At 36.8% G+C, this 24421-nt stretch overlaps 2 protein-coding genes across 4 annotated transcripts in view; one reads left to right on the forward strand and one right to left on the reverse strand.

The window, feature by feature from the left end:
* The first annotated feature begins 404 nt into the window (after nt 1-404).
* LOC110049605 (phosphatidylinositol 3,4,5-trisphosphate 5-phosphatase 2-like) overlaps nt 405-24421 on the forward strand; it is a 76702-nt gene continuing 52685 nt past the window's right edge. For all 3 annotated transcript variants that reach the window (XM_089294488.1, XM_089294489.1, XM_089294487.1), the window contains exons 1-10: nt 405-725; nt 1703-1769; nt 3877-4021; nt 4443-4548; nt 6888-7028; nt 9779-9851; nt 12428-12457; nt 12924-12998; nt 17137-17220; nt 17635-17704. In XM_089294488.1, coding sequence (XP_089150614.1) covers nt 592-725; nt 1703-1769; nt 3877-4021; nt 4443-4548; nt 6888-7028; nt 9779-9851; nt 12428-12457; nt 12924-12998; nt 17137-17220; nt 17635-17704 — 925 coding nt within the window. In that variant the 5' untranslated portion in view covers nt 405-591. The remainder of the gene's footprint in view (nt 726-1702; nt 1770-3876; nt 4022-4442; nt 4549-6887; nt 7029-9778; nt 9852-12427; nt 12458-12923; nt 12999-17136; nt 17221-17634; nt 17705-24421) is intronic.
* Nucleotides 4808-6152, reverse strand: LOC149109230 (uncharacterized). Its single transcript, XM_089293705.1, has 2 exons — nt 6122-6152; nt 4808-6084 (listed from the first exon to the last, which is right to left on the reverse strand). The coding sequence occupies exons 1-2, from the start codon at nt 6150-6152 to the stop codon at nt 4997-4999; spliced, it is 1119 nt and encodes a 372-aa protein (XP_089149831.1). The 3' UTR covers nt 4808-4996.

Genomic DNA, 24421 nt, shown 5'->3' on the forward strand with positions numbered 1-24421 from the left:
ATCTCCTTCATATCGTTTTACAGGTAAAATCACTAATCTATCTCACTGGAATCCACGCGAAAAAGGACGACGGCTCGACGTCCTCGTGTTGTTCATGGAGTAGTGCACTCTGGTTAAATACAATGCACTCTGGTAAAAAGTGATGAATTTTTAAATCCTGATTATGTTGCTGCTCGCTCGCTCCGCAAGCAAAGTACAGCAAGCAAGTACAGTAACTGGGGACATAATATGTTGCTGTACACCAAGTACTAATTATTAACAATAGGTGGATGCATATATGGCATTCTTCCATGAAGTATGTACACCGCAGGAAAAATGCCAGTTCACGCGTTCCTGGGGGAATGGACCCTGGGGATGAAAATTTCCCAGAGGTCTTCATTTTCATCCCCAGATTCCTCACTCCCTCGGTTCTTTTGGTCACGTGGTCGTGGAACTGATAATACTCGAGGAATTTGTTCGAGGAAGTGGATGATGTTGTGTTAGTTTCGAAGTATTTGCTGTTTGTGGCACGCTTGCCAATATTGCCTTACCTCGTAGAAGTATAAAAAGAGCTAACAGGAAGTGACATAGCTCCATTCCTGCCTTTCTCTGATGTCATTTGCGTGGCACCATCCAAGCATAAGCAGGCTTCGCGCGGAGGAGTTGCTGTTGAGCTCAGGGAAAGACGGCTCTTTTATTATACGAGACAGCGAAAGTGTCTCCAATGCACATGTGTTATGTCTGCTGTGAGTATCCTTGAACATTAGAATTCACATTTTTACTTTTATCTGTGTTTTACGAGTCCTCTTCACAGCGGTCAAACGCCAAAAATCATCCAAGTCCACTTCCGGTAGTTTGATACCTCGAGCCAATAAACTAGGTGGACACGAATTATGAAATCCACATGTGTGTGGTGTGTAAAGCTAAAACTGTCAGTGACTGTCCTAACTTTTGGCTTTAAAGTGTAGGGGTTTGAAAATATGAGGTGTTTTCAGGCAGCAGTTTTGATGGGAACTGCATGTTCATGACAGTGCTCATGAGGCCACACATAATTATATAACTATTCTTGGCAGCTCATACACAGTGGTCAGATGCCCTCGGATTCCCTGGCTTAACTGCCGAATACCCTGCTACTTGGGTTAATTCATTCATGCGTGTTTCTTGATCTTTAAAAATGTATGCGCAAGTAGAAACGATAACAATAGTGGCAGGGTATCATGTAGTTACACTTTGCTGGGTTTGTCATGAACAGCATTAGATGCCATCCACCAGAGCCTGCTCCCCCTTAAGGTTACTTAAAAAAACAAACAAACAAAAGGGTTTTCAAATTGAAATAAAGTAGCAGGAAGAGTGGAGCACTGTTCTGATTTTAATAGCAGTGGTCTTGTAGGGGAGGGTGCTGGAGAGGCTCATCCCCTCATGTAGGGGGGTTTGAGGTAACTTCCTCAAAAAAGTTTTACATTTTGTGTGCCTTGAGGTGCATTCTGGTGCATTTGTAGCACTCAAAAGTGATTTTTTAAAGAATAGTGTAATTCAAGTACTAAGAGACACAGACACAGTAAAACCCTGCCTTGAGACAAGCGCACCACTATTACAGTGGCTCAAGGAAAATCTACTTTTCACTTTTCACTTCTTGTTTGAAATTATTTTAGTATATCCACCCTGATTTGGTTGGACTGTCAGTAATTTAATAACTAAATTTTACTGGTTTGATTTTTTGTAGGCATGAAGGAAGAATACATCATTACAGAATTTTACGAGAGGAAAATAATGGAAATTTCTACATGCAGGTCAGTTGAAGCAGGTTTTTCTTATGACTAGTGGACAATGCATGTACTGGCTAATGTATCTGCCTGGGCTAATTTTTCATGCTGTTTTATACATTTAAGTCCATATAACTCTTTCTATAACATAAAGTGGGTTGGTTCTAAAAATTATATGGAAATCAAAGCCAGAAAGAGAAAGGAGGAAGGTGTTTGAACCTTTTATTGGTTGAGTTTCTGCTTGTGGAATTCAGTTTTCTAACAATAAGGAATGATTTACTTGGCTCCCCCTAATTTGGTTTTTATAAAGCTCGTAAAAGTAACTTTTGTCACAAGTGTCACTAGAAGTCAATACAACATACATGTATGAGTTAACAGACTGTAAATACTCATAAGCAAGGGTTTTATATAAATTGAAGGGGTGAGTGCAAAACCATGCTAAGTGACGATTTGGGTGAAATCAACATTTAACCTTTTTTGACCTGAAATCGACATTTTTGAGCTTTTACGTTGCGTGAAATTGACATTTTGCTGCTTTCTAAGTGAAATCAACATCCTTGCCATCGCGCGTTAACATGAGTCAACGTTTTAACCACTTTTGACCTGAAATCAACAAATTTGAGCTTATATAAGTTGCGTGAAATTGACATTTTGCTGGTTTCTAAGTAAAATCAAAGTCCTTCGACTTATAACAAGGGCTTGGCTTGGCTATTATAACAAAGGGTCGGCTCTGTTAAGCATAACAAAGGCTCGGCTTCGTTTATTTGAAGACCTCGGCGGGAAAAGGGCGCTAGGTATTTTAATCAAAAGTGAACTTTGTCGAAAACACTCCAAATTTCGCATGCAGTTTTGTTTAGGTATGTTTAACAACGTCCCGTAGTTTTTCCGCTAAGCTTTGTTTTGTTTTCGAGATATTGCGTATGCAGAAAAACCACTCGGTTTTCCAAGCAGCGTCTTTATAAACGAAGCAAAAACCAGCAACAAAAATACAGGACCACGTTTTTCTATTACATTGAAAACCACATGCAAAAATTCAAGCCCTTTCGTGAAAATTTTTTTTTTCACCCAAATCATCACTTAGCATGGTTTTGCACTCACCCCTTCAATTATAATGCACAAGCAAGTAAAAATTAATGATAATACATGTAGCAAACAACATTCATCATGTCAGTCATCATGACACCATTTTCAAGTTCAAAAAGATAAGAAATATACTGTCAGAAAAAGATTAACATATTAAATAATTAATTAAATTATATATACCATGTCATGCAAATAGTTTTGCTTGGATTGAGTCTGGTTGAACATTGAGAGATAGTTCAAGACAAGTCTCTAATAATATTAGTAACATTTCATGTACTAAACAATCAAACTTATTGTGGCACTTCGTCAGGACAGAAAACTGTTTATCAAGGTCTGTCGGGACAATACAGTGCTTGAAATGGTGTCATGATGACTCTGAAATGTTTGCTTTTCACGTTAATTTTTATTTGTTTGTACATTGCAATGCTCCTGTTATATGGGAGGAGACATTGCTAAGTAACACATGTTAGGGCATTGATTAGCCTTTAAACCTATATAAACAGGGCTGTTCTCTAGTAATGGTTGGTGATCCCTCTTACATTTACCTTTGGGCAACTAGGAAATCGTAGTTTTTGTACAAAATTGAATTGCTGGGCACCATGGACTTCAAAGATTCAGAGGCCTGGCTCCCCAAAATTTCTTCTTAGATCACAATCTAGATAGAGTACAATACACTGACCATTGAGGCAACTTGAAGTTTTGGTTTTTACATTGAGTCTGTTAACGGTGCCATGGCCTTTCTCTATAAAGGATTATAATTTAAACAGTCTGTTACACCTAAGTTTAAACACACCATCAAAAATGCAGTGCACAACATGAGACAACTGGCTAAACTGATATGTTTTTATTTTGGGTTATGGCTAATGTCAATAGCACCCAGGGCTCAACTGCTTGTTGACCAACAAAAACATTTTACATGAGCCAGTGGAAGAACTGTTCAGGTTAGGTTACTCTTTCCCCATTTCGGCCAGGTAGGTCATTTTTCACATGGAGTACAACTGTCTGAATTTCCCTAATTGCTTATATGCCTAATTTTTACATGAAACTTAAGGCAGTTCCCGGAGTGGCAGCTCAAGGTTTCAGCAAGTTGGAACACCTGGTGACGTTTTACAGTCAAGGTCACCAGGGTTTGCCTTGTGAGCTGAAACAACCTGCAGTGTTAGAGCAGGACAAGGACGTTACTGATGATGACACTGGTAAGATCTGTTTGCTGTAACATATAACTAAGTGCTATCAGTTGTAACTTAAAGGTGGGTGCACCATACAATGTAATAGCTAGCAAAATAATAATATTATTAACATGGACTCCTAAAGAGCCTGTAATAAGCCATGCCATGTACATGTTCCACGAGGCAACATGTGCCCTACTTACCTTACCACTTGTATTTTTGGCTCAGTCAGAGCTTTTAAGCATCGATGTGAACTGAAAGTCACATTTTCACTTCAAGCCAACAGTGAACAACAGTGTTCAATTCATGTTAATTGCCAATTCAGTATAGCACTGGCAGTTCACATAAACATTCCCTTAGGAACACACCAGGGAAATGTGTCATAGATCAGCAACAAGATTTGCCGTAAAATTCAAAGTTGAATAACAAAAGAATGTTTTTATTCTAGATGATGAAGATGATGATCTTGATGAACCAGATAGTGGGCCGACTGAAAATGAATATGAATTTCCTCCTCAGTTCATCAATAGTGTAGAGCAGTTGGAGTCTGAGAGGTAATCTTTATCTCTGAGCTGTACTGCATTTTGTTACACTAAGTAATTGTCTTTGGAAAGCTTATTTCATGAGAGAAGTGAATTCTCAAGAGGTTAATATTTAGACTTGCGTGGTGATTGTCTGTACATTAAGTGTTAAGTGAGTAAATGAATGAAAGGAGGGAGGAAGGAGGGAATGATTACCTTGCAAATTTAAATTAGGCAGTAGATGAAGTTTTTATTTCATTGGCTTTTTGATTAGTTGTAATTAGTTTCCAAAAGGCCTAGATAGCAGCAGACATGTAAAGATTTTAAGGAAAACGACCAATTTTTTAAGTTTAAAAGACATGTTTCGACAGAACTTCTGTCATCTTCAGTTGAATGAATGATTACAAAGCAAGTTGAATAATAAGTAGGCAAAAATGCTAATTAAGACAAATAGTAACAACAGAACGTGAAAAGGTGTAAATTAAAAGGATAATTTTAGATTTACATGGTGTAATTGCTGATTGAGGCAAGGTAGTTCTTTTTGAATATGGATAGCCTCCTTTATCTTGAGTTGAAAGCTGGTAGTGGCGTGATCTAAAATATGAAAGCAGTCTATTGAACACAATGAGCGACAACGTTCAGAATTCTGAAGATGTTTGAAGATGTGAGAGGCCCTATCAACGGCTAAGTGCTCACGTACGCGTGTGGAAAAATGTCGGGACGTTTCGCTGACATAACAGGCATTAGAGCCCGCACATGTAAACTTATAAACCACATGTGAACGAAGCCCGCCGGGGATAGGGTCTTTCACACTAAAAAGGTTACCTATCTTAAAGGAAGAAAAAACTAATTTGATGTCTAAATCATTACAATAGCGCTTGATTAAGTGTCGAATCTTCTTCTGAGTGATGACAGAAAAATGGCCTATGTACGGCAGCTTAAAGTAAAACGTGGGTGAGGTGGTAAGGGGGTAGCCCCGGAGACAATGATTGCTATGGGTCCCAGTGATGTAACGGTTAACCACTTTTTCAATTAAATGGGCAGGGAAAAGGTTCTTTTTGAGAATTTCAGTAAGCTTGGTTATATCGTCGTGTAACCCCAACCAAGTGTTGTTGATCTTGTAGGCCCTGTCAACAAGAGTCCTAATGAGACCTACTTTGTATGAGTACGAGGTGAAGCTAAAATAATTAGTTAATAACCCAGTAAAGGTTTTCTTACGGTAAACCCTAGTTAGGAAGGAATTAGTGTCACTGTTATCAATAAGAACATCTAAAAAGGGTAATTTGCGATGAAGTTCTTTTTCCATAGTAAACCTTATGTTGGGGTGCCTAGAGTTAATGTAGTCAAAAAATATAACAGCATCGTGCTCTGAGTGAAATAAACAAAAAGTGTCGTCAACATACCTACGATAAAATAAAATTTTAGAGCATTGAAAATTTTCCAACCATAGTTTTTCATGATGCCCCATAAAAAGGTTGGCTAATATGGGAGCAAAGGGAGACCCCATGGCCACATCGTCAATTTGGTCATAGAAAGAACTGTTAAATAAGAAATGGGTCTGGGTGGTGGCTACAGTGAAAAGCTACCCCCTTACCACCTCGCCCACGTTTTACTTTAAGCTGCCGCACATAGGCCATTTTTCTGTCATCACTCAGAAGAAGATTCGACACTTAATCAAGCGCTATTGTAATGACTTAGACATCAAATTAGTTTTTTCTTCCTTTAAGATAGGTAACCTTTTTGGTGTGAAATACCCTATCCCCGGCGGGCTTCGTTCATGTGTGGTTTATAAGTTTACATGTGCGGGCTGTAATGCCTGTTATGTCGGCGAAACGTCCTGACATTTTTCCACACGCGTACGTGAGCACTTAGCCGTTGATAGGGCCTCTCACATCTTCAAACATCTTCAGAATTCTGAACGTTGTCGCTCATTGTGTTCAATAGACTGCTTTCATATTTTAGATCATGCCACTACCAGCTTTCAACTCAAGATAAAGGAGGCTATCCATATTCAAAAAGAACTACCTTGCCTCAATCAGCAATTACACCATGTAAATCTAAAATTATCCTTTTAATTTACACCTTTTCACGTTCTGTTATTACTATTTGTCTTAATTAGCATTTTTGCCTACTTATTATTCAACTTGCTTTGTAATCATTCATTCAACTGAAGATGACAGATGTTCTGTCAAAACATGTCTTTTAAACTAAAAAAATTGGTCGTTTTCCTTAAAATCTTGTAATTAGTTGTTTTTTTCTTGTTATTCATATAACAAGTACAGCACAATTTTTAAGTTGTTAACACATGTAAGGCTTCTAATCTGCCACAGTCGAATTTGAATTAAGTGTTTTCTTTGTATAAAAATTATCAGGTTGGATAAAGGCTTTCATTCAGCTCTTAGTCTGTATCTTGGAGATGGGATTAAGAAAGACATGGAGATGGTTGCTAATGGAGAAACTGTTTTGGAAGAAATGCAAAAGTTGCTAGCTACAACGTCAATGAATCTAATTGTGTAAGATATATGAACAAGTCATAACATCTTAATTTTAATTGTTAGATGTACAGCTCTGGAAAATATCCTTTTCACAGAAGATCACTGTCCAGAAATTCTGAGGGGGAGGGGGCTCTCAAATGCTGAAAGTGTTAAACGAAAGAGTGATGCTAAAGTAGAATTTCTCCTTTGGAGGATGGTTATTTTCTAGAACAGCACAATTATTATTATGTTAACTAGAATTCTACTTGTGCACCAATGAAATGCTGCAATATGATTGGTTGAGCTGATGTGCACCATCAGCCATAAGTAGCCACTATACTGTGTTTCAGTATTAATTTATAACATCAAAATATGTCATTGATAATACACACCACATCTATTTTACTGGTCATATATTCTACAGTTATGTATTCATATATTCTACAGTTATGATTACCATGTGATTGTGCTGAAAGTTTCTTTTCTCCCAAGCAATAGACGTGATAAAATGTTATTGACCTTGTTTTTCTCAATCCACACTGGATGAAGCAGATCATATTTTGTCAATGCCAGTTTATGATCCATATTGATTTATTGTCCATAATAATTAGAAGGAGAAACCTTAGGGCCTCTTAACCTGGAGGTGGGGGACCCCAGGTAGGTGAGGTAACCCACCCAGACATGTTCGCAAAAATAGCCCACTTTTACAAAATATGTTCAATCTTACAATAATCTCGAGCTTATTGTGCAGTCACTTAAATAAGCAGTTAAAATGGTGGTCCATACTCTTTTCCTTTCACTAGCTGCTTTTGCTGTGATGTTTCAGTGCTGTAGCTCTCAATATTATTTCACTGTTAATGATGCAAAGCCTCTGCCACTGGCCATTTAACTGCTCAGACAACACTGCATGACTTCAACACATTCAAAAACAAATAAATTTTTGGAGGCTTCATGAATGTAGCATATGAAAAAAATTGGGGGAGGATGTGCTTGCATATGTATCATGAACACAACCATGGCTGGACGGGTTACCTCACCTTGAGATGTTTACATAGCAAATTGTGATCCCGGCTGACAGGGTTACCCTACCCTGCAGACCAGGCAACCTGCCTAGAGAGGTTACCCCACCTATCATGCAAACATGATCAAATTAAAATGAGAGGTTATGTGGATGGGCAGGTTACCCCTCTTGGGCTGGTTGCCTCACCTACCTACAATCATGGACAAAAATGTTGACACACTAGAGCCAAACAAACGCTTTCTATCGGCGTCCTTCCATAACTGAAAAAAACATCTTTTTTTTGATAGCCAAACCTGCCTCTCCCCCTTTTCAATGTTGAAATATGCTCCATGGACACTATCACGTGGTTACAACATTGAAAAGGGGAGAGGAGGTCGAAATGTGAAAATTAGAGATTGAAAAACTCAATTGTTCAACAAAACAGGTTTTTGGGGGAGAGTGTCTCAACTACTTTTGTCCATGATTGTGGGTTCCCCCACCTCAACAGGCCCTTAGGTCATATGTAAAAGCCTGAAAATTCCTGACACCAAATAACGGAGTGACTAGCATGGTTACCACTTAATTTCGCATCCTACATTTTAAAGCCTGTCATGGTATCCATCATCACCTCTTTGAATATGAGAAATTGCTGCAAGGATGTGCTGGTAGTATTATATTTGTCTTGTGGCTGTCACACGTTAGTCAGTCATTAGCTCATTGCTATTGCAGCCGAGCTCAACTAGCTCTGTATTGTCAATCCAGTTTTGTATTGCCTGCGTACATGTAGCTTGTGATTATAAACTCCTTCTTTCCAAACTCGTGGTCTGTGGACCGTAAGGTCATTCCACTGAAATAGAACCTGCACTGAGATTTTTGTAAAACTTTGCCTATTGATTGTTTATATTATAGGAGCTTATATTATAGGAACCATGTTCATTTAGGGGCAACAGCACCTTGGTCATACCCATATAAATCCTTATAATAGCACCATGATTGTAGTCACGATTGCTTGCTAAATTCATGTTTCCGACAATTGCTTTTTGTTCTACACTGAGAATTGGTCCATATTTATTGTATACAGAGAAATTCATTGCTCAACTCAAAACAACAGAAAAAAATGACAGGTCACCGTACTTGTTTGCGAGAAAATGACGATTTACCTCTATGGCAAGGTCCAGCTGTAAAGAAAAAGCGGCCATTTTTTAATGTATGCATGCTAATCACACGTGAAATTATGCGCAGTAGGGATGCGCAATGCAATACTGGGAAATGACCTTAAATATAAACAATTTCCATTTAACACTATGTTTACTGTTCATATACCTGTTTTGATCATTAGCATTATTAAAAACTGGATCATTGGAAAATGCAATTCGAGAGTTTTCATTTGCCTAGCCATCATGGGTTATGAGTCATTATGCCATGCTCTACAATTATGGTTTAAGGGTATGCACAATTTTTGGGCGCATTTAACATATTTTTATTTTAGTTTTAGTTTTCTATATTTTGGGGGAGTTTTTAATAATAAAAGCAATTCCACTTAAACTTGTTGGATATGAGATGATTATAGCCAACTCAGCACTAGGTGCCTTGTTGGCCATCTGTCATCTCATATGCAAGCACGCTTATGGGATAATTGTTAATTATTTTACTTGAGACAAAGACAAATTAGAGCATGGCGGAGCCCCAATGCCATGCAGTAAATCAAACTTGTATTGCAAAGGTAGCTAGACACTCTAGATAGTTTGTAGATTTCAAGTTACAATTTTTCAATTTGTAATGTTTACAGAGAACTCCAGTCATTCCTGTCAAGAGTAAACTTGCTTCAGGGTGCATTTAGTCTCGGAGATCATCACAAGCTGGTATGAATTCTATAACGTTAGTAACTTATCACTGATGTGATAAAATTTTATCACTAAGACTTATATTGTTTTGCTCACGGTAATTATTATAGTGATCTATTAATATTGCATAAATATTACGTTCTAGGAATAAGTTCTTCTGCTCTTTGTTGCTTCCCAACAGATCAGAATGATCAATAGGAAAGTACTTGTAGTGTTATGAAATAAATTATTGCTTGCAGTTCTGAGAAACCTGAATAATAGGATAAAGTACATAAAACCTTAGCACCCAGAATTGAAAATTAGATGTTAACTGGACAACCACAGATTGGAATTATAGGGGATCACTGAGATGAACAATTAAAACCAATAGGTACTATAGTTTACAAGTCACTTTGGTGGTGGGTCTCACAAGGATTTTTTGTTTACAACTTCTCTGTCACATGTAAACCTCATTAAAACCCAAGAGATTTAATCAGGGTGTGAGCCAGCACAACAAAAAAACATCACTTTCACAGCTTTGAGTAGAGTGAAAAAATTTATCCAGTTTGAATATTACTTTGCAAACTCTTGAGGCATGTACAAGTGAGGACACTTCAGAATGTTTGAAATATTACCTACCCTAGGCCTGGAAATTGCAAAGCAAACAGATGTTAAATGGAAATTAAGTAATTGAAGTTGCTTGAAGTCAGAACAACCCTGTGTATTTCAAGTTTGGAGGAGAGCAGTATGGGAGTGAGCAAATCATTAAATGTATATGTTTTCCTTTTCAGTTGTGATTCATGCAAGTCAAAACTACTTTAAAAAGGGATGTTGCAAACAACTTACTTTTCAGGGGTGGAACAAGTTACTTCAGGGGGACTTTTCTCAGCATATACCTTTTGGGTATACATGTTGCTCATTTACAAAAAGGTCTGATGTTTTTCTTACTGAGCATGAATTTGTCCGATACATGAGAGGACAACGGTCACTCCTTACCTGAAATCTCTGTTTAAGAAAAGTTGAAATGCAATGTATTTTGCCAACGCCAACCTGGCTTGGTTGCCACAACATCCAAAGGAATGTTGCCTGCCAGCATGAGATGATTGACTTACATCATTGCCTAAAAATGTATAATGCACTTGTTGTAGAACGTTTTCAGACAACATTACAATGTTGGCGATACGAATAGTTACTGTATAAAAGAATAAAATAAGAATTTAAAATTAAATAAAATTGATCAATAACATATGCTGTGTTTCCGTGAGATAGGTTAGCTACGGTTGCTGCCAACTGAGGTTTCGGAACCAAACCATAGTTGTTAAGAGAAGCTGTTTACACAGAACTAATTAACTGGACGGGTTGACCTTTTCTGGGAAAGCAAGTGTTGCAGTGCCATACAGAAACTATATTTGGAAAGTATAAAATTTCTAACTTTGTTAACAGAATGGTACAATGCTGAACAAAGATCGTTGTCGATTTGCAGTTAGTGATCATTGCGCAAAGGCTGTGATGATGAGTGAAAGCTCTCTTAAACTATAAAGCTTTGTAGATATAGAGTGGAGAGAAAATTCTGATATCTTGCAGAGCACCTTTTTCTATCACAAGAAACCTCAAACGGCATCTGCCATAGAGCCTGGGCTGTGTAAATGTTTAGCAACTGCAGTACTTCTTTACACTCCGGGCTGCTTTAAATTTAAACATTTGCTTGTCCTCTCCAAAGACCTCAATTGTGTCTTTTTTCCTTTTGTTTGCAACCAATGGTTCTTTTTCTTGCACATGCATGTACACTGCTGCTAAGCTACCAAGCTGCTAATAGAAAGGAAACGCTCACAGCACTTCACAATGAAGAAAAATGGCAGTCAGGGATTTCTTTGCCGAATCATTCAATAATTTAGCCCTTATATATGCTTGTTGAATTTCACAAACCTGTTTTGCAGTCTTGATTTTTTTTCAAGGCTAAGAAAGTTGTGAAGTACCAATTTGTTTCTTTTTTTAAATGTGCATGTAAGCTTAAATGACATCTGAACATCTTAGAACCTGAACGACTCATGTTCACCTTTTAAACACTTTGAAGTCTCAGTTAATGGGAAATTGGGAATGGAAATAATCTCCATAGGGTGGATTTCCATGACACGCATTTAACTGGGATATGGTTTTACCTGTTTGAAACCTTTTGGAATGTATTTCTAAGTACTAGTGGGCAAATCATGAGCATTTTGCATGGATAATTTTTGAAACTGGGGGGCTGTAGTCCCCCCAGCCTGTATGTCTATGGTGTTAATGATGGTTTGTTTGCTTGTATATGGACTTCAAAAGCATTTTTGGGGAAAGAAATTGCTTTGAATACACCACTGTGTATAAATTGCTTTGTTAAATGTATATCTTTGTGAAAGTGGAACTAAGATGGATAGTAACAATTTGACGAACTAGGTCAAAATAGACCATCGATCAGGAGACTAATTCCCTCCCCTAAGTTCTGTTTGGGAAATTCCTAGACTTGGACCACCCAATCCTTCTGGAATTGCTAGTTGTCTCTAGAGTGGGTATATGTATATTTCCCAGAACTGGCTGGGACATATTAATGACTTACCTAACTGTGTTTGTTATCTTTATAGACACAGTTATTGCCAGAACATTCAACAGAAGTAAGTTATTATGCTGTAGATTTTAGTGTACAGTCATCAAAGGGGTAATTTCAACAGTTTTCTATTCAGTACTCAGTGGTCTATGAGTCAATGGGTAGAGAAAAAAGTAAATTCCTGCATTGATTTTGAACCAGCAACTGTACTTACTCTCTGCTGCATGTCAAGCAGATTCCTTATAAAGTGAGCCAGCCCATAATCTCTACAAAGAAGGGCAAAAGTGAAAAAAACACACTTGTTCTTAAAATATGGACAAAAAACCCCTCCAAAATTCCTAACTTAACATATTATAGTGTCCTGTCTTAAAAATGTTCCAGTGATGCTGCATAATTCAGAATGAAACTGATTAATATGCAAATTATTATACAAAATAATTATTACAGTGATGCTACTCAATTAAAAAAATGGAACTGATTAATATGCAAATTATTTCAGTATTATATTATAATTACATGATGATTATTTACAGGAACAGCCAAACTTCAAACTGTTGATGGATCTCCTGGCAGGGAGCATTGCTGGAGCAAAATTACTACAAACTCAGGTTAGTTAGAGTATACCGGTAGTTAGGCTGGTTTGTGTTCAAATCAGAGGATAAAAATAGAAAACTTGAAAATTACTTACAATAAATCTAAGAATGAATGTTTTAAGTAACAGCCATGAAATTAATGAAAGAGCAGGTTCTTAATTTCTTAATGAAAGCTATAACAATAGTTTGTTATATGGCTGTGTCTCACAAGGACTTGAAACTACCAAATCCATGAATTTGATTGGCTGAAATCAATATTGACTGCAGTCTAGATTTAGTTATTCTTGTAGCTGGTGCATACTCTACATGGCCTAATCTTTTGACTAGTGAAGAATCCTAGAGGTTCTAATGATCCAACAATGGCAACCCAGCTTGAAAAAACAAATTCACTCTTACATGGGAAACTGTTCCCATCAGGAATTACCTAACATTTATAACTTATGCAAGTAGCAGACGGCTTTTTCACCCTGAAGATGGCATTATGATGAAAATGTTTGGTGTTTCACTTTTTTTAAACTATTTTTAAACATGTTTAGCCTTGGAAATATTTTGAGAGATTTTGTTTCAACATTTCTTACTCAACCCACTTTAATTTTGCATGGTGCTACGAACATGACAAATTTTGAATTATGGGCTTCAGAACCTGCCCTTGTCAAAGAATGTTGTTTTTGTTTTATTGTTTGGTTCCAGAAAATATCCATACCCCCACCACGGAGGGTCATGGAAATTCTGAGGGGTAGGGGGGTCTGAAAGAGGTAAATTTCTGAAGGGGAGTGGGGCTACTCAAGGAGTTTTCTTTCCGGTGGGTCTGAAATGCGATTGAATGAACACTACTGTACTTTCCCGATTGATTAAGGTAACCAAACCAACAGAAATGTTCCATCCGTTGAGAAATAAATGTTAGATTCTTTGTCATATATTTTCCATTTTTCTTCCGACATCTTACAACAGACAGCAATCCTGAGTATCGTGTTTGTTGGACGTCAAGTTGAACAAAATGCTGACAAAGAGGTGCAGCAATACATGAACAATGAAGTTGATTACAATATACTTTGAAGATTGTGCTGTATTTAGCTTAAATGCAGCTCAGATGCTTTTTCCAGCATTAATCATGCTGTCAATTAAATGCGATTCGTACTTTGTTTATTTCGTTTGATACTTGTACAAAATTATTCCCTGTTTTGGACTTGCGGTATTACTGGGTTATTACATATTTTCATCGTTATCTGTGTAGTTAATAGTTTGCTTTAAGTGAGCAAAGTCGATTCAAAGCCATTTGTCTTGAACTATATATGTAAACGTGGACAGCGAGGAATGTTGTAATTGGAGCGGTAGCCAAGATTTCATTCGGTCATTTATAGACCGACTGAACAATGCGTGTTTCACGTATGAAATGTATGACAATTCAAAAAACTAAGGCGTAAACTGAATTTACTATCATTTACAAACTACAGAGATAAAGCGTATGACTTAATTGATGTATTCCTTTGGTGAAAGAAAAAATAAAGCGATATTTGGGAAACAGCTGTTTTGAAAAAAATGTTGCGTGATGACTTTACTGCGTGTGTAAAGTAATTGAATATGTTGTTCTGACTATGCGTAAATTAAAACTTTGACTCGGTTATTTGAAAGAGCTTTATGTACATTCCAAGATTCTTATCTGAAAACTTCCTTTAACGAAGAAAAAGTCATGTAACGTCTGCAGCGACTGGCAAATTCCAAAATGAGATGAAACAAAACGAGCTCTAGGCGTGTCGCGACAAACTAGTGGGTGGGACTACTTTACAGGTCGTCTTCAAGGGTAGACAAGTAAACCACGGAAAACCAAAGTTGACGGTTATCGGCGATTTATTGCATCAACATAAACGATCGTAAACTGAAATAACAATATGTAACGAATTTCTATCAATTTAGCGGAAAAGTTACGTAACAAATAGTCAAAACTTATACGAAACAAACTAACGACTTGGAATGGATAACATAACGAAATTGAATAACAATGCATCAAAAAATAGCCAGCCTAAATACGACGCTAAGATAGTAAATAAGATTCAATCACAGAAGTACACAACAAAAGGAACTAATTAACAGCTCAATGCTTTCGAGCCTAAAATGTGGGCATTCACTCTAGTAACGTTCAGAACACTTTCTAATTTAGACGATTATAAATCAATCAACATTGTACAAATGTTCTTTTGTATTCCTTCACCCATAGCTATAAAGAACGTAACCTAATCAAAATGACAAAGGTACTCACATATCAGTCCCGCTTGAGCCAAGGGTTAGGAAATCAAAAAGCATCAAGAGTTCAAAGTTGACAAGACCACGCGAGATGGAAAGAAAAAAACTACTTTAAAGGGATGCTAGCTCAGCTTTTATATGTGCGTGGTGACGCTTAAAGGTCCGAATACACAACCAATGAAAAAGAAGTAAACATTGTAACTACGTTCGTAACTAAGATAAAGAGACAATTATTAACTAATCAAAATTGACCTTTGTCTAGTGTCCTTAACAAGTCAGCTGCTATGCCATTTGGGAGTGAAGCGCTTCTAAGTCAGTTTATTAGTTTAAACACCGGTTCAAACATTTTAACATGACATGAAGGAATGTGCCGCGTCTACAGTCTACCGTGAAAAAGTACGTCTTTGCCTACAATGTAACTATAAACAGCTGCGGCTAAACTTTATTACAGTTAATGAGTTAAGTCTTGTTATTTAGGGATACGGAATTTTCGAGGGGCAGGGAGGGCCCAAGTAGAAAAATCATGGAAATTCCAGGGGCATGGGGGAGTACTGTGAAACCCCCTGGAACGGAAAATCCTGGGGGGTGGAGGGTCAAACTGGAAAAAACCCTCTGTGGGGGGGTATGGATATTTTCTGGAACCACACATTTGAGCTGCTAATAAAAGCATTCCATCGTGTGCAAAATGTTTGAAGCCAAAGGAACTCAACTGCCGTTTGGAAAATGAAAACAGGTTTGAAATAAAAAGTTTTTACTTTTCCTGAGCTATACGTAGTACTGAAAGCATGATCTGCAGTGGTGAGTACAGAAAGTTTTTGAATAAAATTGTACTAACTGATGCAGTTTTTAAAAGTTTTACTGTGATCTCAAAATAACTTTTTTATAAGCATAGTCATGCGGCCTTTTTAAAAAAACGTGATCGCAGTCAGATAGATCAATCATTCATTCAAGCATATCATGTGTACAGTCCATCCAGGTTGCTATTAGGCTATAATTCAGGCCTGAAATTATTTGGGCCTGAGGAAGGTCTGAATTCAAGCCTGAATTACATCTAACAAAAAATACAGCCTGTTTAGCAAGCCTGAAAAAATTACCTAGGCTTTTGTCAGGCTCTGTTCAGGCCTTGTTAAGGCAATTCAGGTCTGATTCTGGCCTGACTATTGCTCAATCAGGTCTGAGAATTTCATACAGGTAGTCTGCTCATATCTGAGCTGCACTGAACTTCCCACTAGTTCGCACTAGATTCTTATGATGACTGTAAGTCAATTGGGACAATATCTTTTGTACAATGTGAACTTTGTTAAGTTAACAAGGCTGGTTAAGTTAAGTTAAGGACTTAAACTTTTTAAGGGTGTTCATTTAGCAGAAGTGTATGAAAACTTGCCAATCCCAGAGTTACAGGTAAGCTATAAAGACAAGATGTCTATGAGGTCAACAGGTCATTGGATCCAAGTGTCACCAAATCATCAGCAGCTTGTTTCTGGTTCTTTGGGTCTCTTAGCAGAACCTGTTGGGTTTTTGAACTTAGTCACTGACAATTTTCTTTGGTTAGCCATGTGGTGCATATATGTTATGCAACTATTAAAACTAGTTAAGAGTGAGTTATCTATTTAGTATGACTATTGATACATGTATATTGCTGCAAATCTGGTAGAGGGTGACATTTTAATTTTATTGTCAAGTGCTTACACTACTTACAATAGTCTAATACAGCTACTTACACTACTTTCAAGACAATATACCTTGAATACTAATGCTGCATGTACTTACAATGATAATTTACATCTACTGAATAGAAATACTGGAAAGGGTCCTTTCCCTGAAGTTTCATTACCCACTCCCTGGGACAAAGTGCAGTAATAAGAGAGAAAAGTCTAATTAGCCATGAATTTCATGTGGTTTTCATTGCTAGGCTGTCAGAGCTTTGAAGGAAGTCCAGCGGATTAACCAAGAAGAAGACAAAGAGCCTGCAGGGAACAGGACTCGTATATTTGAGGTTAGTCCCTGTGGAATGTTTGTGATATTTGACTAATACCCTTGATTGCAGATTAGTCCTGACTGGTAAAATCACCCAGAGAGAAGTCAGCTTTTATGTAGCTAACAAAAAAAGCTAGGGCAATGTTTGTCAATTTATTTAAAGTCCACTTGCGAGTCATCACACTCCCTATTACCACTACAGACCTTCTAAATTATATTACCATACACTAAAGCAAATTGAAGAAAATTACAAATTGTACCAATGGTAAAATTGAACCACACCACATGCACTCTATCTTCCCATCCTGTAGCAAGATTGCTGTGGTAATGAGAGTGTTCATAGTTGAGATCAGCATGCCTTGGTCTTTTTGGTCAGTTTCACATTAGTTTCAAAGCATTTCTGTGAACAGCTTTTTGTTACTGAAATTGGTAGGTGATGGTTCAAGGAATGGCAACATCCAGCTTTAAGAACAAATTGTATATTTCAGTGAATTACGAAGAAGGTAGGTCTTTGTGTGATATATTGCAAGCACTTTCATCACTCTCAACCCACAGTTACACAAGTCTTTAAATGAAGTCTGGGCTCAAAACTAATGCTCACAAACTCACAAAATGTGAATTACTTGATGTCACATTTATTCATAAGAAAAACTTTGTCTTCATTCCTTTGCCCCAAAATCTTAACTAGCCAACCAAACTTTCTGCTGCTTAATTAACTTAGCTCATACTGATTTGAAATTGTCATTAAGTCATAAATTCTAAATGAGCATTTTGCTGCACATCACAACCAAACAAACATTATTTTTGTGTTAGTGTAACCTGACCATTACTGTTAAGAGTGAATGCCTGTAAAAATCGACCAAAATGGCCTATCAGTGGCACAAGTCTTAAAAATTGGTTTCGCTTGTATTTTGCCAATAGATAGGTCCTAATGAGAATTGAAATGGACCATAGTTAGTTTCTGCTAATATAGCTTTCGTTGGTAGAAATATGCCAAAAACGATTTCACCCCAATTAGGCTCAAAATCTACTTCCAGTTTTGCTGAATTTTCTGAATGTTTGATTGCTTCGCGCTCCGTACAACAGCTACTTGAGAATCTTTCAATGGATTTTGTATTCAGCTCAGGTCCTCATGGTATGAATGAGCAAAAAATACAATAAAGTGAAGTTAGTTTTGAGCCCGAAACGAGATCAAACAGATACGCAAAATTTTACAATGTGTTGAAAGCAAATTATTGGATTAAAACATCGACTTGTTTTGCTATGGGCTATAACTTAAAATGCCTCAAAAACACTTTCTAGGGGTTAACTATACACCCACCTGTTTGAAAATTAAAAAATATCTCCGGGCAAATGGTTTTAAGAAGCCCAGCTTGGCCTGTGTTTTTCACCAATTTTGCCAAAATCTGCCGTTGGAATGTGAGCAATTGCGTGACGTGGGTATTGTCATTCGTTTCTGACAACCTGCTCAAAGAAATCTTCAGAAATGTGACATGTGGGAAAAATTATAAAAAGTGTTTTCTTCTTGTGTAAGTTCTTATAAATATATATATATTTTTTTCATTTGCCTCGCAACACCCACAACATCCCTGATAAAAAACATGACTTCAGGCTGCTTGAGGTAATGACCATATATGTTTCACATAGCATGTTCATTTCCAGAAGATGTGTCACTTAATTCTTTCACTGATTGCCAATGGCCGTTTTAGAGATAAATTTAACCAATTCTCTATTGTTTATGGCAGTTAGATCATTGACAAATTAACTCAAGTGGAAATACGATAAATTATAAAAACTACTAACTGGGTGACGCCATCTGAGCTCTTCTACGACTTCTACACTTTTTAGAAAATTTGTACATTCACAATATTCACAATATGCTCAACCTCGACTAGAAAATAACAGCAAAAGGCCGGATTTCTAGAATTTAGCCGAAAAAGAGATTGCATTTGCAGTTCAATCATAGTGGGACACATTTGTTCAAAAATCTACTTTTCTGCGTAAGTTTGTTCAATGTTGTGAGACATAGTATTAGTATTATCCTTTTTTTTTACCTGTCTTGTAAATTTTGTAGGTCATAATATTGGTAGACAAATATACATTATAGTGGTCAATCTAAATTAAAGTACCAGTCTCTGAGTGCAACACCACCGGCCCCTTTTGTTGAAAAACATCACAACATTTTGGCCTCCTAAGGTGATTCATTAGGAATAAAAGTTGTCGAATGATTTTTTTGAAACATTTTTGAATGTTTGCAAAATGCAATAAAAGGATAGGTCACCGTGCTTAGCCTGCGTGTAGCCGTATCCACCCCCAAGGAGATGGGTACGGCTACACATGGACTATGTCATGCTCGGATAAGAGATTTGATGGGCCAACTCCATTTGTGCCTGTACTAGTTCTAATCACTTGCCTTATTTTATGGGTTCACATTACATTTTGCAGTAGCTGGAAGCAAAGTTTATTAAACATACCTGCACGAATGTAACAAGGCTGGTATATTTAATCCATGTGCCTGGAACAATCAGAAGCTAGTCAAAATGTTTGCATACCGGTAAAAAGTATTAACACAAGTGAGACACTCTCTGAGTCCGATGTGAACCCATTCTTTTCACAATGAATTGGAAGAAAGGTTTGTTTATGACCCATTTGGCTTTTGAACATTTTCCTTCTGACATTTTTGTGCCTTGATATCTCTTGAAGGACTCTACATCTTTCAGTTCACCCTTTCCAGCCAAGACCAAGGGATGAATGATGTGATCGACAAATAGGCATTGTATGGAGATTTTGTGGAGTGATAAATTAACATCGCAACACATGCAAGAATTAGTTCCACTTCACTCTTCTCATCTGGAATTTGTGTGTCAAGTACTTACTATCTCTGTTGACTGCCTTCGGTCTTTGCAATCAGCAGAGCACTTTCTATCAACTAGTGACTTTTCCTTAGGGGTTATCTGAATCAAGATTAGTGATCCAATATCATTCAAATCATGGTCCGTCAACGAAACTGTTGAATCCACTCTGGTCACAGATTTATCAGCTCCTCATTTGACGCACCATGATCCAAGAGTCGAAGAGTAATCTCTAATGTCTGAAAACAAAATTGAAAAAAACCTAATATTGGCGGAGAAATGGATGTTTTACGTTATGGCCGGAAGTAAAAGTTCCCTCTTGATTGACAGCCCTATAACGTGTATGCAATCAACCGAGACTACTTTTGCGGGAGTATTACCGATATGGATACCACGAATTGGACAGTAGTTAGATTAACATATAAAAAACAAAAACGTGTCTGCGAATTGTTTATTTCGAAATATTTTTTCTCTGAGAGCGATTTTTGTACAATCACTTCACATTTTTTAAATCCTATTTCGAAAATGTTCTGTAACTTTTTACTACAATTGAATATGGAAAAACGCAGACACGCTTTTTTAGCGCTTTTTGTCCTGAAACCGAGGAAAAATATAAATTGGCGAAAAACAAAATTCGCTTTGACTTGTAACTTCCAAAAGGTGATTAGGACGCTTGCATTTAGTGGCCGTGAAAAAATTGGCAATTCATTTTATTTCAAAATTTTTGGTATGGTTTGATAGCCAGCTCTATAATCTTCAATTTGATATAGGGGCTTAGGTATCTACATCTTAAACCGGACGCGCTACATCGCTTGGACGCGAGACACCCCTGAAGGTATACAGTAACCTTAAATGTTCTCAGAAATCAGTCACGGAAGAGCGACTGTTTCAATGAAAAACTGCTTTAAAAATATATAATTTAATTAATCAACCAGCCAAAATTAACTGGTTGCCAAAAAGATGGATTTAAGACTGACGAAAAACACCTGTTAATTTCTTTGATTAAACATATTATTAGAGAGCATTTCAGTTGTTTGAAAATGAAAATTCGTGGAAAAGTATTAAACTTATGTCCAGTTATCTGCATAACTTGGAGAAGCAAACCGACCAGCACGATAATTGTTCAATTTCAATCATTGAATACTTACCAGGATACTTACACCCTGGATGTCTTTTATCATTAATTTAAACTTAAGATTTGTTTAGTTTTAGGTAGCTACATTTTGAATTTACTTCTTCATTCTTTATAGAAGGAGAAAAGACACTAAATGTCGACAAGCTGAGAGTACAAATAAAGCGCAAGGAATCCGTCGAAATAGCACTAATTAATTTAATTACGGTATTGCAGCACGCCATCAGGTCACGTAAGGTTACAAACCAACAATATTTTAAAATTTGTTATTACGCTTAACCAATGATCTTAAAATGATTTCCTTTCTAGAACTTGTTCTTGTAGTGAAAATGATCAAATACAGAATGACAGCTTTTAAAACAACAACTTTTAAAACGACAGAGTAGTAAAACCAAACTCCAAGTAAATTGTTTTTAATTAAGGTTACCGAGATTTCTAAAGCCATGCCTTTAAAAAAACCTGTATTAGCAGAAACTAACTATGGTCTGTTTGTTTTCTAACTAGGGCCAATCTATAGACAAAAAATGAGCGAAATCGATTTTTTGACTTGTGCTGGTGTTTGGTCTATATTTATAGGCACTAGCTCTTAAGAGTCTACTGAAATGTCCCTTGATCTTATTTCGGTCTCTTTATCTGACCTCTTTAACAAGTCTTTGACTTCTGGTATATTTCCTGACGACTGGAAATGTGCTAGAGTTACTCCGTTGTTTAAGCAGGGTGAGCGATCTGATCTAAATAATTATCGACCAATTTCAGTCATTCCAGTAATTGCTAAGGTATTCGAGAGGATCGTGTATGACCAGCTATATAGCTTTCTAACTAAAGAGGACGTAATTTCTAAACAACAGTCGGGCTTTCGCTCATTGCATTCAACTGTTACTGCTTTATTAGAAGCTACCGATAGTTGGGGGTTTAATATCGATCGCGGAAATGTTAATGCTGTAGTTTTTCTCGATTTAAAAAAAGCGTTGGACACTGTTGATCATGAAATTCTTTTAACTAAAATGAACCTTTACGGAGTTCAAGGAATAGCTCTTGACTGGTTCAACTCATATTTAACTAGCCGTACACAACGATGTCTTGTTAATGGTTCTCTTTCTCAAACCTGTTCGCTAAAATGTGGGGTACCTCAAGGAACAATCCTAGGTCCCCTATTATTTCTTATTTACATTAATGACTTGCCCAACTGCTTATCATCATGTCAGCCTAGGATGTATGCTGATGACACCCACATCACATATGCGGGAGCTGATCTGAGCTCTATACAGGCTAATCTAAATCACGATCTAAGTAATTTAAACAAATGGCTTACTTCTAACAAACTTACTTTAAACGCGACTAAAACTGAATTTATGTTGATTGGTTCCAGACAAAGATTGAGTACCCTTCCAGATACACTTGAGCTCTCAATTAATAATGTTCCAATAAATCGTGTCTCTTCAGTCAAATTGCTCAGTGTGTTGATCAACGAAAACCTAACTTGGCAAACCCATATTGATAAATTGTCTAAAAAGATTGCATATGGGATTGGTGCCATAAAACGAATTAGGCCTTTTGTTCCACCAGCTACACTGCTTTATATATACAGTGCTCTAATTCAACCTCATTTTGACTACTGCAATCTTGTCTGGGGTAATTGCGGTAAAACTTTGCTGGACAGGCTACAAAAGCTTCAGAACCGCACCGCTCGCGTGTTAACTTCCTCTAGTTATGATACTGATGCCAAAGGTCTAATACGACAACTGGGTTGGAAAGATTTGTGTACCCAGCGTCAAAATCAGAAAGCCTTAATGGTATATAAATCTTTAAATGGCTTGGTTCCTGAATATCTATCGTCTAAATTTCTAAAACGTAGTGGAATGCGCTATTCTTTAAAGGGATTCCGAAAACAAACTGGTTGTACCTCATCCACGAACTAACTATATGAAAAATAGCTTTAGTTACAGTGGTGCAACTCTCTGGAACAGCCTACCCTGCAATCTCAGGATGATAAAATCCTTTAATCAATTTAAAAGCAAAGTTAGACACGGCATTCATGGAAAACGGGATTAGTTTAATATTTAAATTAGGATTTACTACTTCAATTTTTATTAATTAGTATTTAGCATGGACTGTTTATTAGTAGTTTATTAGTATTAATTTTTTTTTTTTTACATATATAACTTTAAATATTAGTATTAGCTGATGATTTTTAACCATGTATAAAGAAATGTTAAATAAATAAAATAAATAAAATTCCCCAAAGGCCGTAAATTCACAAAACAATATTACTCCACGTGCCTTGTGCGTCTTTGTTTGAAATTTGTGGGTACAGTCAAACCTCGATTATCCGTACCTCAATTATTCAGATTTTTTCGATTATCTGGACTTATTCTCTAGTCCCAATTTTGTCATGAATATCTATTAGTCATGATCAAGATCCATAGCAAGATTTCTTTTTAAAACTTAACCATTGATGAAAAGTGCAGTCAAAAGCGAGTTTCTTTTGCTTTTAAAGAGCAAAAGCAGTGCTCGCATGTGTCGTAACTAATGAAGAACACTCGAATGAGTTCTGATTGGCTCAGAGTTGAGGGGTTCAAGATGTACAGGAGACCATATTGTTTTCCAAATGATTTGTAAAAGTGTTGTTTCAAGATTAAATGTTGCTTTATTTAAACAGTTTTGTTCTTCAATAATATTCATATTTTCGATATTTTCGATTATCCGGACCCTCGATTATCTGGACTATTTCGTTTAGTCTCGACAATTCCAGATAATCGAGGTTCGACTGTAAAACAAAAATATACTGGCAAATATTTGCAACTAAGACTCATGCATACATGTCTCAAAATATTTCAAGAAAACTAATAAAATTATGAACAACATCTGAGACAAAGAGCAGGAACTGCAAGGAGTATGTTTTGTGTTACGTACTGGTCACCAGTTTTAAATAAAGTTTAAATGTTGTACATCCTTACATTTTCATTTTGTTAATTCTCATAGTCTTGATGGGACTTGAAAGTAGCTTTTGTTGTGAATGCATGAATAAAAATAACTTCCCTCCTCAAATGGCCCTTGAGCTACCAAAGAATAAGACTTTGAAGTTAGGATCAACCAGAGAGAACACTTTATATCTTAGATTTACAGGGGTTTCATCAACATTCTCAGTAGGAGGGCAACTGGTTTTTACAGCCAGGCAAAATATTTTGAGCTGAACTTCTTTATAAGAAAAACTGTGCTCTAGATAGTCAAACAGG

Source organism: Orbicella faveolata, unplaced genomic scaffold (assembly GCF_042242905.1).
Source record: "Orbicella faveolata isolate gen_17 unplaced genomic scaffold, um_ofav_v1 contig_25, whole genome shotgun sequence".
In the NCBI taxonomy this organism is placed as follows: Eukaryota; Metazoa; Cnidaria; class Anthozoa; order Scleractinia; family Merulinidae; genus Orbicella; species Orbicella faveolata.

Bases quoted from the DNA above. Each gene is read 5' to 3' on its own strand.
- LOC149109230 (XM_089293705.1), bottom strand. From the start codon at position 6,152: ATGGCCTATGTGCGGCAGCTTAAAGTAAAAC. The intron at 6,085-6,121 runs GTGGGCGAGGTG...TTTTCACTGTAG, and splicing joins GCGGCAGCTTAAAGTAAAAC to CCACCACCCAGACCCATTTC.